General features: G+C 50.0%; 1 protein-coding gene across 1 annotated transcript; it reads right to left on the bottom strand.

Annotated features, from left to right (window-relative positions):
• Positions 1-6,049: 6,049 nt before the first annotated feature.
• Sp7 (Sp7 transcription factor) lies at positions 6,050-16,457 on the bottom strand. The gene is made up of 2 exons (XM_029470136.2): positions 16,342-16,457; positions 6,050-8,860 (listed from the first exon to the last, which is right to left on the bottom strand). The coding sequence occupies exons 1-2, from the start codon at positions 16,360-16,362 to the stop codon at positions 7,595-7,597; spliced, it is 1,287 nt and encodes a 428-aa protein (XP_029325996.1). The 5' UTR covers positions 16,363-16,457; the 3' UTR covers positions 6,050-7,594.
• Between the last annotated feature and the right edge of the window lie 495 nt (positions 16,458-16,952).

Raw genomic sequence — 16,952 nt, 5'->3', positions numbered from 1 at the left:
AAGGAGCGCCGCGGTTTGGTTTTGGTTTGTTTCCTGTGAGACTACTGTTTTTTCCAACTTTGAATCCCCAGCAGCGTCTCCCACTCACTTACTTAGTACGGAAAAAGCCCAAAATAAGCCAGGTTTAGGAAAGTACCTAATTAAACTCTCCAACTCCCGTAAATATCCTTGAGGAAAATACAGACTATGTCATCCTACCAGTGAGCTTCCCCCCCCCAAAAAAAAAAAAAAAAACTTTAGAGGACAGTCAGAACGGACTTTTGGAGACAGTGCTATGCCTGCTGAACCCAGAGCCCAGGTAAGGCGTCCTGAAAGAGACGGACACTGGAAGGACAGTAACTATTCCCGAGTACATCACTAACAAATGCTTCTATAATCCTTACAATAACCCCAAAAGTGCACCGTTGAACTACCAGTAGCAAAGTGATACAGATTGGACCAAAATACACACAAACCAGACATTGGCGGGGCATGTTGGCCCAAGGCTGTAATGCCTACAGGATGTGGACAGGAATAAAAGGTTAGTGTAGAGTGCTTAGCAAGCCCCTGCCTCCAAATACCGTTGACTTTGATCTGTAATCCCAGCATTGGGAGGTACAGTCAGGAGGATCACTGAATGTCCACTCCATAGTTCTCTTCCAACTTGAGATACATACCACCCTGACTTTGTCTTATTTAGGCTTTGTTGTTTGTTTGTTTGTTTGTTTGTTTTAAGATTTGTTTTATTTATATGAGTATACTGTCATGGTTTTCAGACACACCAGAAGAGGGCATCTGATTCCATTACAGATGGTTGTGAGCCACCATGTGGTTGCTGGGAATTGAACTCAGGACTTCTAGAAGAGCAGTCAGTGCTCTTAACTGCTGAGCCATCTCTCCAGCCCTAGGCTTTGTTTTGAGGCAGGGTCTGGCTATGTTGCTCTGGCTAGCATGGAACTTGCTATGTAGACATGACTGACCTTGAATTCATAGAGATTCATACCTCTATCTCCCAAGAGTGCTGAGATTAAAGATCTACCACCATGCTCTCCTGAGACCTTTTTTGAAACTGAAGGGGGTTGGGGAGGCGGGGGGGTGGGAGGGGAGAACTAGAACTACAGAGAGATATTTAGATGGTTTAATTCTAACTTAATTCAATTGTGAGCTCAAAATCTGAATAGACAATTGGGAGTGAAGTGTGGGATGGTGAGACTCACAGGAACGGTATTAGCCTTTCCCTGCTATTGCTACTCTCTGCTTCCTGGCCACTATGAATAAGCAAACTCTTCCACCTGCTCCTGGAATCTATGATGCTCTGCCTCACCTGACACCCAAAGAAATGGACTCACCTAGCCTTTAATTGAAACTGACTCTGAGCCTGACCCTCCTCCTCGAGAGCACTTTTGTCACTGGGTATGGTGGTGCATGCACACCTGTAGTACTAGACAGGGAGTATAAGGGGCTTTAAAAAATATTTTTTTGTGTTTTGCCTGTATGCACCTATGTGCACCACATGCATGCAGTGTCCACAGCAGCCAGTAAAGGGCGCTGGACTCCCCTGGAACAGGAGTTACAGATGGTTCTGAATCATCATGTAGATATGGGGAACAGAACCAGGATCCTCTGCAAGAACAGTAACTGCTCTTAGCCACTGCACCATCTCTCTGGCCCCCAAATAACTCTGTGCTTTGTTTTGTTTTTCAATAGAAGGATTCTCTGTGTAGCCCTGTCTGTCCTGGAACTCACTCCATAGGTACCCAGTCTGGCCTCAAAACTCAGAGTTCCATCTTCCTCTGCCTCCCAAGTGCAGGGATTAAAGGTGCCACCACCGCCACCATCACCTGGCTCTTAGTTTGGTTTTTGTTTCCAAATAAATTAACTCTTTAAAAAGAAAAATAAAACGTATTAGCCTGGCCTAATGGTACATGCTTTTAGTCCCAGCACTCAGGAAGCTGAAACGGGTGGATCACTGTGAATTCAGAGCTATTCTGGTCTAACATAGGAAGCTACAGGCCAGTCAGGGATAATATAGTGAGACGGTGTCTCAAAAACAAACAAACAAGCACGAACCACACTATGTCTGGAGACACAAATTCAGGGTTATCCTCTGAGGCATAGTTCACACTATGCCTCAGCTACGTAAGACCTTGTCTTTAAAAAGAAAAGTGAGGGCTGGTGAGATGGCTCAGCAGGTAAGAGCACCCGACTGCTCTTCCAAAGGTCCTTAGTTCAAATCCCAGCAACCACATGGTGGCTCACAACCATCCTGAACAAGATCTGACTCCCTCTTCTGGTGTGTCTGAAGACAGCTACAGTGTACTTACATGTAATAAATAAATAAATCTTTAAAAATAAATAAATAAATAAAAAATAAAAAAAATAAAAAGAAAAGTGAAGCATAGTTCACACTATGCCTCAGCTACGTAAGACCTTGTCTTTAAAAAGAAAAGTGGAAGATGGACCTAAAACTGGAGCGTAAAGAATGGGAGGTGTGGCAATTACGTACTTGATTAGTTTTAGCTTTGTATTTTTGAGACAGGCTGAGGGTGACTTCTAATTTGCCAGGATCCTCCTGCCTCAGACTCCTGAGTGCTGAGAACTACAAACAGTGGTGAAAAGTTAACCTCGATTGTCATTCATCTGGTGCACAGTGAACTTGAGAGACTAGGCCTGTCTGAAAAAAAAAAAGAAAAAAAGAAAAGAAAGGGAGAGAGAGAGAGAGAAAGAGAGGGAGAGAGAGGGAGAGAGAGAGAGAGAAAGAAAGAAAGGAAGGAAGAAAGAAAGATCTCAAAGCTGTATGCAGGCTCAGGCCCCACACCCCCAGTCTCACTGAAGAATGTAAGGGCAATGGCAGAAATAGTTTCTTGTGCCCTGAACTTCTGTGTCTGCCTCTCCTTTCTATCTAGAAGGACCTTACAGAGAAGCTCCCAGGTCAGAAGACAGACATCCGGACGAAGCCTGCAGGTTCTCTTCATCTGAGGTGAGGTTGGCCTCAATTTCCCTTTGCTGAGCTGGGTCTCCCTGTGCTGCCCTAGAGCTTGCTGTGGTTGTTCTCTGTGTCCTGCCTGCTGGAAGCAAACCCTCCACGTTGAACTTGCCTGTAATCTCTTACTCCCTCGAATGTTAAGGAATGCCTGAGTCACCTGAGATTTTTCTCTCTCTCTTTTTAAAATTTTTCATAAATTTGCTGGTGGAGCTAAAGAGATGGCTCAGCAGTTCAGAGCAGTTGATGCTCTTCCAGGGGGCCCTAGTTTTGTTCCCAGGATTTACATCAGGCAACTTTCAGAGTATTCATCACATAAAATAAAAGTAAATGAATCTTTAAAGACTTTTTCAGGCATGGTAGCACACACCCTTTATCCTAATACTCAAGAGACAGAAGCAGGGGGATTTTTTTTACCACTAGAGGTCAGCTTCATGTACATATCCAGTTTCAGGATAAGTCATGGCTGCATAGAGAGATCATGTCTCCCAAAAAAAAGCATTTATTTTATTTTTAAAGAGTTATTTATTTTATGTATGTGAGTACACTGTAGCTGTCTTCAGACACACCAGAAGAGGGAATCAGATCCCATTACAGATGGTTGTGAGCCACCATGTGGTTGCTGGGAATTGAACTCAAGACCTTTGGAAGAGCAGTCAAGTGCTCTTAACCTTTAACCACTGAGCCATCTCCCCAGCCCCTTATTATTTTTTCTTTTATGTGTATGAATTTGCTTTTATGCAGAAATGGTTTAGGATCCCCTGAAACTAGAGTTATGGTTAGCCTTCTCATGGGTTCCAGGAATCGAAACTGAGTCCTCTGCACCAGTTATAAGAACTCTTGGGCTGGTGAGATGGCTCAGTGGTTAAGAGCTCCGACTGCTCTTCTGAAGGTCCCGAGTTCAAATCCCAGCAACCACATGGTGGCTCACAACCATCCGTAACGAAATCTGATGCCCTCTTCTGGAGTATCTGAGGACAGCTACAGTGTACTTACATATAATAAATAAAATAAATCTTTAAAAAAAAAAAAAGAACTCTTAACCAGTGCACTATCTCTCCGTCGCTTGAATTTAAAAATAAAAACAAAAATAAAAATAAAAAATAAAAGCAGATTCTAGGTTCTCAAAATTATAGTTCCAGAGAATCATCAGAGATAATAACTTTAGTCCCTGAAAAAAATTTTTAATATGTAGCCCAGGCCAATCTTAAACTCCAATATGGTAGGATTACAAGCGTGCATCTTGTTTTAAGTTTAACCAAGAGCTAACCTTTTCTTATTAACCAGGCTGACTTGATAAATTAATTCTCTTTTATCTGAGAAGTCATTTAACTAGCAGACTAGGAAAGGTCTTTGAGAAAAAGGGGATCGGGCAGGCTTGAAGAAGAGAAATAGCCAGCCAGATGACAGGAAAGTGTTGAAGCCGGTTTTTATTTGAATTTCAATCACTGTCCATCCCTAACTCCAACACATCATTCCTGCCTGCATCGGATGTAGCTCCCCACCCCTCGTCATCCTCGGGTATGTGTCTGCTAGGTTTGTGATTCAACCTTTAAAGCGCCCTGGGGTAAAGCCACAGTGCCATTCTGCCCTGGCTCGGCCTCTTTCAAGCACTGTCCTCCTCTTCCATACTGCTAACTTAACACTTTTTAAAATGGCTTTTGCGGGTTCTAGAGAGGCCAACGTCCAGGCTTAGCACAGCCCCCCACTAACTGCACTAGAGGGCGCGATGGCCCGGGCGACGCAGCGACTACAGCCCAATGGCAACCAACCCCAGGGCTCCGAGCATTTTGCATTAGGTTTACCACCGCCCCTCCTGAAACCTGAGCGAGCGAACTCAGGCAGCGCTCCAGTCGCGGCCAGAGACTTCTAAGGGCAACACACACATACACACACACACACACACACACACACACACACACACACACACACACACACACACACACCGCCCCAACATACTGTCTGGGAGGCATCGCCGGAGCCTGAGCTCGCCCTCCGGAGCAGGGCGCCCCGGGCCGGTAACCAGGCGCACATGGCCCGCCTGGCCCTGTTTGTCCTGGCATCGCGCCGCCGCTATTTGAGGCGGTTTTTATCTCCCAGAAACCAGCAAAACCCCAAGCCGAGTCTAGCAAGATGAAAGGGGCCGAGGGGCCTGGGAGGGGAGGACCGCGAGGCTGCGGCGGGCGGGAGCTGGCACCGGACAGGCAGAGCCCGGGAAGCAACAGGGCCAGCCCTTGGGGGGTCTTGTGAGCCACGGGATCCGGGGTCCGCTCTCGCCCTCTGCCTTCTGGGTGCGCGCCTCGGCACCCCCACGTCCTGCCCACTCCCCCGGGTCTCCTTCGACACTTCTTCGGAACTCGGATTTCTTCAAAGCGCCTTTGAAGCCGCGCGCCCGGCCAGAAGGCTGAGATCTTGCACCTGGGCAAGGGCAGGGGTAGCGCGGGGGTGGGGTCGCCCTTCGGGTTCCGCGCCTCCAATGCGGCAGCGGGGTGGACGGCGGTCTCAGAGCCGATGCCTGGGAAAGCGCTTCATGCACCCCCTCATCCCAGCGGGGGAGCCCTGGGGCAGGGGCCGCACAAAGCCCTATTGTGGCTTGGGGACGTAGGCCACAGAGTGGCTTTTGTTTCTCCACTAACTCCGAGGCAGGCACGACTGATTGCAGGCCCCGGGCAGGGGGCGGGTTAGGTGCCAGGCAGGTCAGCCAGCCGGGAGTCTCACCACAGCCGCGCAGGGGCTGCGCTGCGCGCTAATCCATACTGTGACCCCAGCTCTCATACTCCGGCCCTCCGGCCGGATCATTGCCCAGACCAAGGTTGGTGGACTGAGAAATCGCCCCGGAAGAAAGCACTCGGCCTTCCTGACTCTGCAGATTGTCCTAAGCGACTAAAAACTCAACTCCATTAGAGAGCCAGGCCGACCAAGTGTTACCACCACCACCACCACCCCCGCTTTTTTAAACCTTTGGTGTGAAGCACAACCGTGCTGGATTAAATATCTACTAAAGGAAGTCCCCGCTTTGCTAAGGAAATGTCCCGTAGCCCATCCATTTCCCCCCTTTCTCACCAGACACAATTTCAAATCGAACTTTTATTTATTAAATTAAAAAAAAGAAAGATTCCACAAAGGGACGATCCCGTCAACGACGTTATGTTCTTCCCAGACTCCATGGCTTTACCCTTTATCTTGGGGCCTAGAAGGAGCAGGGGACAGAACAGGAAGATCCAAAAATCTCAGGAAAGGCATTTCAAAGGCACAAAGCGGTTTTAAAAGTCACTGGAATGGAGTGAAACCTCCTAGATTGGGGGCCTGTGGATGTTTAGTTTAGGGACTTCTGTCCTGTTATAAATTCTTTCTCATGGCTTCTAGGCACCAGGCCTTGCACATAGTAAGCATTCAATAAATACTTGATTTATTTGAATTTGATCCCAGAGAAAGCCTCTGCCCACCTACTTTTTCAGGAGGGGCACCTCCAAACCAAAATCCTCCTGTTAGGTGGGCTCTCCCCCAAAGAGCACGTTTAAGATGGCAGCTGCAAGCTCTCTGTAACCATGACGACAAGGGGATTAACCTGGTGAGGTCACAGGGTATGAGAAGAGGATCAGCGGAGGAACCTGATCTGCAGTCAGGTCGAGAGAACTGGGGTACATTCCAGTCCTCCCCGCCATAGGACTTGAAATTTCACAGCTTCTGGCTGGGGCTGGGGATCTTAGAGACTGCCTAACAGAGAGACACCCACAGAAACTCTAAAAGAGGCCGAACAACCCAAAACTCCACTGAAAAAAGAAACTCACGGAGACCTCGATGATAGAAATCTACGAACAAGGTCTCCACTATCATTTGTCTATACAGAGATGCATTTGACTAGAATTTCCTTAGGGGGGAAAAAAAAGAATCCCTTTCCCTCTCCAGCTCACTGTACCTGACCCGTCATCATAACTTAGATAAATAGAATTATTATTATTACTATTACTATTCTTTACTCCTGGTGCATAGGGGTTGAGTACTCAAGGCTGGGGGGCAGCCTCCCTGACCCTGGGGTCACCCCATCTTTGGGATCAGATCCCCATTGGGCTTCCCCTTCTTGGCACTCTGCTCCCGGCCAGGTTACTAACACCAATCTCCTTAACTCTGGTTCCTAATGAAGAACCACCGGGGGGCAATAAATTATCATTATCATCATCATCATCATTATCATCATCATCATCGTGTTTGTTTAAAAAAAGAAAAAACAAAGCTCAGGGGAATGGAAAGCAGAGGGGAATCGAGTCGACAGCCTGGAAGCTTCGGGAAAACGGCAAACAGGATTGGGAAGCAGAAAGATTAGATGGCAACGAGTTAATGAGAAAATGATGTGAGTCCAGATGGAAGCTGTGAAGAACAGGGGCAAAGAAAAAGTTCAGGAGGTCGGAGCATAGGAACTAGGCACTGGCAAAGGCCTGAGAGGAGTTTGGCTAAGACTCTTGACAAAGAGAGAAGAACTGAGGAGACATGCAAGGAGATAGCCTAGGGGACCAGAGAGAGCCCCCAGAGTATAGCATGCAATAGGAGAGAGCGAGGGGCAACCAGTGGGTCCACCGCGCCAAGAGAGCCTGGCAAGAGGACCCTGGAGCTGGAGACCTTCCTCTACCCAGCTCAGATCTCTAGCAGGTTGCTCTGCTCTGGGCTGCCTCCATGGGCTTTTTCTGGGGGTGCAGGCGAAGTGGAAGATCGGGGCGGCTGATTGGCTTCTTCTTCCCCGACGCTGCGACCCTCCCCCAGCTCCTTAGGGCCACTTGGGGGCGGCCCCGGGCCTGGCTCCCCGTGGGTGCGCTGATGTTTGCTCAAGTGGTCGCTTCTGGTAAAGCGCTTGGAGCAGAGCAGGCAGGTGAACTTCTTCTCCCGGGTGTGAGTGCGCACGTGGCGCTCCAGCTCGTCGGAGCGAGTGAACCTCTTGCCGCAGAAAAGCCAGTTGCAGACGAAAGGCCTCTCGCCAGTGTGCCAGCGCAAGTGGGCTTTCAGATGCGAAGCCTTGCCGTACACCTTGCCGCACCCAGGGATGTGGCAGCTATGAATGGGCTTCTTCCTCAGCCCAGCCGCTGCTGCCCCGAGCCGCTCTAGCTCCTGACAGTTGGGGCAGTCGCAGGTAGAACGCCCTGCCCCACTTCCCGCATATCCACCACTGCCCCCTGTGCCAGCACCCCGAGGGGTTTTGGCTGCACCATTCCCCTCCAGTTGCCCACTATTGCCAACCGCCTTGGGCTTATAGACATCTTGGGGTAGGACATGCTGGGGCCCTGGTTGCAAGAGGTGGGGTGCTGGGTAGGGAGCTGGGTTAAGGGGAGCAAAGTCAGATGGGTAAGTAGGCAGCTGGGGGTTCAGTGGAGGCTGGGCAGGGCCTGTGGACAGTGTCCCTTGCAGCCCATCACCCTGGCCCTGACCACCACCTAGCCAGTTGCCCCCAGGGTGCATGTCCCACCAAGGAGTAGGTGTGTTGCCTGGACCTGGTGAGATGCCTGCGTGGATGCCTGCCTTGTACCAGGAGCCATAGGGATGAGTCATATCCAGGGAAGTATAGACACTAGGCAGGCAGTCAGAGGAGCTGTGCCCCTTAGGCACTAGGAGCCCAGGGTCTTGGGCACCAGTGGGCCCAGGAAATGAGTGGGGGAAGGGTGGGTAGTCATTTGCATAGCCAGAGGCTGGGGCCGGAGGACTGCCTGCAGGAGAGAGGAGTCCATTGGTGCTTGAGAAGGGAGCTGGGTAGGCGTCCCCCATGGTTTTGGGGGCTGAAAGGTCAGCGTATGGCTTCTTTGTGCCTCCTTTCCCCAGGGTTGTCGAGTCCCGCAGAGGGCTGGAGCCGCCAAATTTGCTGCAGGCTGCCGTCAGCATGGCCAGGGGACTGGAGCCATAGTGAGCTTCTTCCTGTAGAGAGGGGGGCAGGGGGAGAGAGGCACTGCTTAGGAGGGAGGAAGAGAGAATAGAGTGAAGGGCATAGCTATAGGTCTGAGACCAGCACAGAGGTTAGGGAGAGGGAGAGGGTATAGAGGCAAGACTGGTGGGCCAGTGAGGCCTGGCAAGTGCAGCTGACAGGAAGAAGAGCCTCCTGTGGAATCAACAGGGGTGTACAAGTGTCTCTGAGGAAGAACTGACATAAAAGAAGCAGCCAGCCGGCTGAGATGAGATTAAGGGTCCTGACCTAGGAAAGTGGACCTGAAGCAGACAGAAACCCAGCTACGACCAGGGACTCCAAGAGGATTATGGCCTGGTTGTATGGTAGCATACACCTATAACCCTAGCTCTCGGGAGACAGAGGCAAAGAAGATCAGAACCTCAGGTCATCCTCAGCTACATCGAAAATTCCAAACACAAAGCAGGCTTGGTGTGATGGCAGGAGTTCAAGGCCAGCCTGGCCTACATGGTAAGTTCCAGAACGGCCAGAGCTATGTAGAGAGACCTTGACTCAACAAACAAACAAACAAACAAACAAACAAGCCTAGCTCCTCCGCAGGCTGAGCCCAGGAGCCTTTGAGACCAGCTTGGTGACCACAGCAAAGACACCATCTTCCACACCTTCTCCACAGAAAGTGGTGTGGGACACAAAGAGAAGCGGTGCTGGGGACAATTTCCGGCCTCATTCCAGATTTTCCTGTCTTCACCTCAATTCTATTCCCTGTCTCTGTTTCAGCTCCTGACTAAGGAGCCACTGTCTCCTCATCTCCCTGAGGTCAAGTCTACATGTCCCTAATGAGGGATCTCTTGGCATGCACTCTGAACCCAGGAAGCTCAAGGAAGGGACAGCAGAAGACACTGGGACATTGAGAGGGAACAGGGCCTCAGCCAAGCTGGGGGTTGTGGTGAGGCAAGAATGCCTTTTAAGCAGGCACTGGGCACCACCAGGTAGCGTCCCTTTGAGCAGTGAGAGAATACAGAGTCCTCGGGACTCTCTGAGACAGGGAGCTGGTTAAGACCCTGGATGCAGCTTCAGTGTTCCCAAGGCGGTGCATGGGGTCAATCTGTACCTTCCCATCCCACTCAGTGCTGTGGACGGAGGAAACATGAATGTGGGCTGGGGGTAGAGGGCTAGAAACACAGAGGTAGATAGGCAGGGATGGCACACATCTTTAGTCCCAGCATTCCGGAAGCAGAGGCAGGCAGATCTCTATGAGTTCAAGGTCAGCCTAGACTACAGAGCAAGTTCTAAGACAGCCAGGCCTCAACAGAGAAACCCTGTCTCAAAAAAAAAAAAAAAAAAAAAAAAAGAAAAAGAAAAAAAAGAAAAGAAAAGAAAAAGAAAAAGAAAAAGAAAAAGAAAGAAATAGCTCAAGCCGGGCGTGGTGGCGCATGCCTTTAATCCCAGCACTCGGGAGGCAGAGGCAGGCGGATTTCTGAGTTCAAGGCCAGCCTGGTCTACGAAGTGAGTGCCAGGACAGCCAGGGCTACACAGAGAAACCCTGTCTCGAAAAACCAAAAAAAAAGAAAAAAAAAAAAAAAAGAAAGAAATAGCTCCTTAGTGCCTACCAAACTGCCATGACCAATCTGACCACCCTTAGGACCTCCTGGTACCCCCTGTAGGTTAGAATCAGAACCTCTTGTGAAGAAATAAACTCCAACATCCTTGGCTAGTATGTACAAGGTCCTGGAGTTCAGCCAGATTGACTTATTAAAAAAAAAGAGAAACAATAAGAGACATCCTTCGACCTAGCAAACACAGAAGTCGATGCTCACAGTCAGCTATTGGATGGATCACAGGACCCCCAATGGAGGAGCTAGAGAAAGTATCCAAGGAGCTAAAGGGATCTGCAACCCTATAGGTAGAACAACAATATGAACTAACCAGTACCCCGGAGTTCTTGTCTCTAGCTGCATATGTATCAAAAGATGGCCTAGTCGGCCAGCACTGGAAAGAGAGGCCCATTGGTCATGCAAACTTTATATGCCCCAGTACAGGGGAATGCCAGGGCCAAAAAGTGGGAGTGGGTGGATAGGGGAGTGGGTGGGGGAGGGTATGGGGGACTTTTGGAATAGCATTGGAAATGTAAATGAGGAAAATACCTAATAAAAAATATTAAAAAAGAAAAAAAAGAGACATCCGTCAAAAGCTTGATTATGTGGGACCAGCGAGAAGGCCTGATGGGTAGTGGCATTTGCCACTAAGCCTGGTGACCTGAAGTCAACCCCACAACCCACGTGCTAGAAGGAGAGAACTCCCACAAAGAAGTTGTCCTCGGACTCTTCAGATGCTTTGACATGGCGCTCACAGAAATGTATCCTACCATACACACTTCTCTCTCTCTCTCTCTCTCTCTCTCCTTCCTCTCCCTCTATGTGTGTGTGTTTACCAAACATCTTTTTCATTTTAAAGATTTATTTATTTTTTATTTATACGAGTACACTGCAGCTGTCTTCAGACACACACTAGAAGAGAGCATCAGATCCCATTACAGATGGTTGTGAGCCACCATGTGGTTGCTGGGAATTGAACTCAGGACCTCTGGCAGAGCAGTCAGTGCTCTTAACCGCTGAGCCATCTCTCCAGCCCCCCTAAACATCTTTTAAAAGCTAGCTATTGGGGCTTGAGCGATGGCTTGGCAGTTAAGAGCACTTATTGTTCTTCCAGAGAGCTGGGTTTAGATTCCCAGCACCCATGTGGCAGCTCAAAGCCATGTGTCACTCCAGTTCCAAGTGATCCTACTCCCTCTTCTGGACCCACAGACCACACTAGGAGCACACATGATGCACGCACATGCATGTAGGCTAAACACCCATATACATAAAGTAAGAACAAAAACAGGTGTGCACACCTTTGAGCACAGCACTGGGGAAGCAGAGGCAGGCAGACCTCTGAGTTCAAGGCCAGCCTGGTCTATACAGTTAGTTCCAGGGCAGCCAGAGCTACAGGGAAACCCTATCTCAAAAAGAAAGAAAGGAAGAAAGAGAAGAGAAGAGAAGAGAAGAGAAGAGAAGAGAAGAGAAGAGAAGAGAAGAGAAGAGAAGGAAAAAAAGAAAGAAAGAAAGAAAGAAAGAAAGAAAGAAAGAAAGAAAGAAAGAAAGAAAGAAAGTCAATTATCTAATTGTCTGGTGTCTTCCTATTAAAACATATGAAGGAGAAGAGAATCCAGGGCTCTCAGATATGTGATGCCAAGTCTTAGAGGTGACACTGGTGTCTCAAGGTTCCAGTGAAGGTGTGTGCAATCACTATACTACACTCCTGCCCAATTCTCTGCTCTCTCTCTCATCCTGCCAATCCTATGGGCTCCCAGTAAGAGCCACCAAAACCTTGTCCAACCCCTGAGCTTTCCCAGTAAGGCTTTCCCTGGACCCTCTAATGGCCCAAGCCAAAGGAGAGCTGGGGGGTGGGGGGGCAGGAGTCGAACTTAGCATGAAGGAAAGGTAGCAACATGGGGGTTCAAAGACACAAGAGATCCAAAACCATGGGGCACAGAGTCCGCTGTGCCCGAGGAGGAACTGGCATGCAAAGCTCCGCAGGACAAAGAGGGACCCTAAGGGAGAGAAGCTTGCATGAAGAGGCAGAAATGGACAGGAAAGTTAAAAGACAAAAGGGAGGGAGAGCGAGGAAAGCAGAATAAACAAAGGAGAGGTGGTATGAGATCCTGGGCCAGAAAAGCTAAGGAAAACACAGGAGGTGAAGAAAGAGGGAGGAGGAGGAGGACCGCGTAGCGTTCCCACCCAAGAGAAACCCACCATGGCGAAGGGCCCCAGAAAACCCCCCGACCAGACCAGGCCACTCCTCCCTCCTTCTCCCCTTAGCTGCTGCCCCCTCCCCCTCTGCCCAGCATGGCCCTGCTCGGCTCCAGCTCCGGTGGCTTCCCTGCGGTCGGTTTATTTTTAAAAACGCCGACGCGGTCCCCCGCCTGCCCGGCCCTCACACTGTGGCCACAAGGGCCTCAGCCAAGCCCAGGGACCCCACCCAGCTGTGGGGAGGTAGGGAGGGGTGAAAGAAGACAGCCAACCCTAGACTGACATGAGACCCCGACTTTGGGGAGCAAGGCCAACACGGCCCCTGAAGGCCAGAAAGAAAAACCAAAGTGCTGGACTACTCCGGGAGCCAAGCACTGGAGGTTAAGTTCCTTCATACCCTCAGTTTCCTTTTCTGGCTGATTGCTCTCTCTGTGAGAGCTGAGGAATAGGGTCCAGGGTTCTGAGCATGCGCTCCTGCCTATACCTGATCATATGTATTACCAGGATACCCACTTTCCTGTTTCCCGGTCCCTATTCTTGTTCCACCATCCTTTAAAATAATAGGCTTAGACCAGCATGGTGGTGCCTGCCCGAAATCCCATCACTCGGAATCAGAAGGAGAGATCTCTGTGAGCTTGAGGCCTGCCTAGTCCAAATAGTCTAACCCTAACTCTAATCCGGAGTTTCAGAACAGACATAGCGGGACCTTGTCTCAAAAACTGAAAATAGCCGAGCCGGGCAGTGGTGGCGCAGGCCTTTAATGCCAGTGCTCAGGAGGCAGAGGCAGGCAGCTCTCTGAGTTTGAGGCTAGCCTGGTCTACAGAGCAAGTTCCAGGACAGCCAGGGCTATACAGAGAAACCCTGTCTCAGAGGCTAGATGGAAGGAAGGGAGGGAGAGAGGGACGGAGATGGGACTGCCACTACATAGGTTGAACACACAGGGTCCCTGTTCCTACCTCCCAGCTTTCTCCCCACTTTCTTCACTCACCCAGCTTTACAGTTTGTTTTAAATTAGTTTCTTTTATCATGAGTATCTTTTAGCATGCTAGGAAAAAGTGCCCCAGGTCCCTTCCCTGCTGAGCAACCACCCTAGCACTGAGCACTGGAGGCTTATCAGTTTCTTGCCTAGTGTCCTTCCCTCCCCATCTCTCCCTCTTCCTCGATCCACTTACCACCAACAGCTGCTGTCCTCCTCTGAAACTCAAGCTCCTCCCACTGCTGGAGAACCTACTCATAGCAGGTAGAGGGAGTCACAAGGCATTGGGGAGGAGATAAAGAACCCAAGGACCCTATAAACTAGGTAAAAGAAACAGACACTGCCAGGTAACCCAGCACTGGGGAGACAGAGCTAGGCAAATCTCTGAGTTTGAAGCCAGCCTTGTCTACATAGTAAGTTCCAGGACAGACAGGGCTATAAAGAAAGACCCTGTCTCAAAATAAATAAATACATAAATAGATAATAAATGATTAAAAGGAAGGAAAAAGGAAAGAAATGGAGAGACTGGGGTGTCTTTATGTTGGTGGATCTCCTGTTCACAGGGAGTAAAGGAACCTGAAAACCTAGCATCCATGATACATCCCATTGCCAAATGCTTCCCCAAGCCTGTGTCTTTCCAGAAAGTCTCTGAACTGCCCCTCCCCCAGGCACGAGTGCCACGCTGGCAGGGCAGGCATGCTGTCCATATCATTGACACCATCACTGCCCTGGGCGGACCCGGGACTTATATGCACCTCTCTCCTCCTGCTTCCTCAAAACTATTGTTTAATGATAGCTCAACATAGTCTGTTGAGTAAAAATAATTAATAACAATAACAACAGTAATAATAATGATGATGATGATGATAACAGTTCAGCAGCTTCCCAGGAAAGCCTGCCCACTCGAATTTAATTCCCAGAATCCAAGGTGGAATTAGAAAACTGATTCCCAAACGTTTTCCTCCGACCCACACACAGGAGCAGTGGCACGCATGTGCCCATGGTCATACATTTACATAATAATAAATAAATTTAGAGTCTGATGGGGGAAAGGGACATGATAACAATCTGCATACAATGCAGCTGAAAGTAGATCATTGTACCTGGGTTATCTGGTTATAGAGCATGTCCACCCACTGGCTTGTACGGCACTTCCTCAAACTCAGTCCTCAAGTCCTTATCTCATAGCCTTACAGACACCATTTCTCATCTGGACTAAGTACTAAGATGATCTAGCTTGTGTGTGTGAATGCGCTCTTGTGTTGTGCATACGTACATGCAGGTACACACACACACACACACACACAGGAGCACACGTTCGCAAGCAGTCAGCAATGTGTATATCAATGTATCTAACACACATAAGCCAGTGGACACTTAAGTTCAAAAGTCCCCTACTGCTCGCACTCTCTCTCTCTCTCTCTCTCTCTCTCTCTCTCTCTCTCTCTCTCTCTCTCCCCTCTTTCTCTCTCTTTCACACACACACACACACACACACACACATACACACCCTCTCTTCAGGTTGAACTAGTCAGCTTTCTGATGAGTCAATCAGCAAAGACTAGTCACTCCTGGGACCTGAGTGAGGGCACCCAGAACAGAGATTTTGTTGGTTTGTTTTTGAGACAGGGTTTCTCAATGTAGCTCTGGCTATCCTGGAATTCTCTATGTAGATCAGGCTGGCCTCAAGCTCACCTGCTTCTGCTTCTGCCTCCCAAGTGTTGGGATTAAAGATTTGTGCCACTACACTGGACTGAGATAAGGCCCCAAGAATAGGGACAATTTGAGGCTACCGGAGGGCACTGACATCCAAGGGGTATCATCTCACCCCTGATTCCTTCAGAGATACCCTGAAGGCAGCCTAGAGATGGTGTCACGGAAACATTATGAGACGTGGAAGAACTCAGGCTCTGAGTGGCTTGAGTCCTTCCTTCCAACTCTGTGCCTTGGGTCCCCCAGGAGCCCCGACAAAGTACATGGCTTCTAAGACCCCAAACTCACGCGGTACCCTGGTTATTTCATCTTCAGAAACAGGGAGGCAAGGGAAAGCTGCTGGGGTCCCATCCTGGAGGGGAAGTGGCCCAGTCCTCCCTGGAGCCTCCCACTCCCAAAATAGAGTTTAGTTTGTCTTTGGCTGAAAGCTAAATATTTGTGAGCCGGGCAAGCGGCCTCAGACCCTGTCCCTCCTCCTTGCTTCCCTCTCAGTCCTGGGCTCAGTTCCCCTGGCCAGCCCCCCACATTCAGGGCTGCCTTCCTCCTCTCCCACACACCAGCTCACAGACCAGGCTCTTTCCTCAACACAGACCTGACCAGATCTTGCTTAATGTGGGAGCCCTAGACATGGTACACCGGCAACCCAAAGAATGGTAGCTGAAGGCTTCTCCGTCCTCACTCAGACACCATTCGCTGTCAGCCTACCTGTTTTCCCTGCCCATCTCTTCTCCTTCCTGTCTCCAATGCCTTTTCACTCCCCACAGCCAGTGGCTTAGCCGACCTTAGTGGTCCTGGCTTTCTGCTTTGACTGCCCTCTGACCCCTGGCTCTGTTCCCCTCCCTTGCTTGTACCCTCTGCTTGCCCCTCCCAGGACCCTACTCCTCTTCATGAGAAGGACCCTGGAAGTGACTAGCATTGCAGCTCCTGTCGATGTGAGCCGAGGGGGTGGGGTAGGCAGGGATTAGGACCAGGAAGATTGTAGCTGGTTTCTTAAGGAAGAGGAGGGGACAGTTACCTCAAGCAGGGAGGATGCCATCCTCAAAGCTGGGGACCGGGTCCCAAGGAGTCAGGCAGATGGAGAGAACCGAGGAGCCAGTGGGAGAGGGAGAAGGGAGAGGGAGGGAGAATGGGAGAATGGGAGAGAAGAGATCTAAAGTTAGAAGGGACTGGGGGGTGGGGGTGGGGGGGGCTGCTCTCTGTCTGTAGGGATCCACCCTCTAATTACAGCTTTCCCAGCGGAGAAGACTCCGGATCCAATGAGGAAGGCGAGAGAGGGAGGCAGAGGGTCCAAATTTCCTGCTCCATTTGCTGAGCTCCCCAAAGAAGGGATCTGGGAGGGAGAGGAGAAAAGGGGGTGCCCAGGGGACGGGTGGGAAACAGGAATATGGGCAAGTTGTCAGAGCTTCCTCGGGGGTGCTATGGGGTGAAAAGGGCTGGTAGTCCCAGGAGTCCTACATACCCCAGGAATCCAATACGCATCTGTGGGCAGTCCCCCAGAGCTGCCCTGTACCTGGGTAGGCTAGGGTTGGCTGTCCCGTCTCCTCTCAAGAGGTCTGGCTCGAAGATTACTGGCAATGGGTGGCCTGAGGGCGCTGGGAGGGATCTGCTCCTCTCTCTGGCCAGCTC

This window comes from Mus caroli, unplaced genomic scaffold, assembly GCF_978045245.1.
Source record: "Mus caroli unplaced genomic scaffold, Mus_caroli_1 scaffold_16, whole genome shotgun sequence".
Classification (NCBI taxonomy): domain Eukaryota; kingdom Metazoa; phylum Chordata; class Mammalia; order Rodentia; family Muridae; genus Mus; species Mus caroli.
The sequence above is the reverse complement of the archived record's forward strand: the minus strand, read 5'-3'. Positions and strand labels throughout refer to the sequence as shown.

Excerpts from the sequence above, each read along its gene's own strand:
- Sp7 (XM_029470136.2), bottom strand. The coding sequence starts at position 16,362 with ATGGCATCCTCCCTGCTTGAG. Across the intron at positions 8,861-16,341 it reads TGGCATCCTCCCTGCTTGAG|GAAGAAGCTCACTATGGCTC; the intron begins GTAACTGTCCCC and ends CCCTCTCTACAG.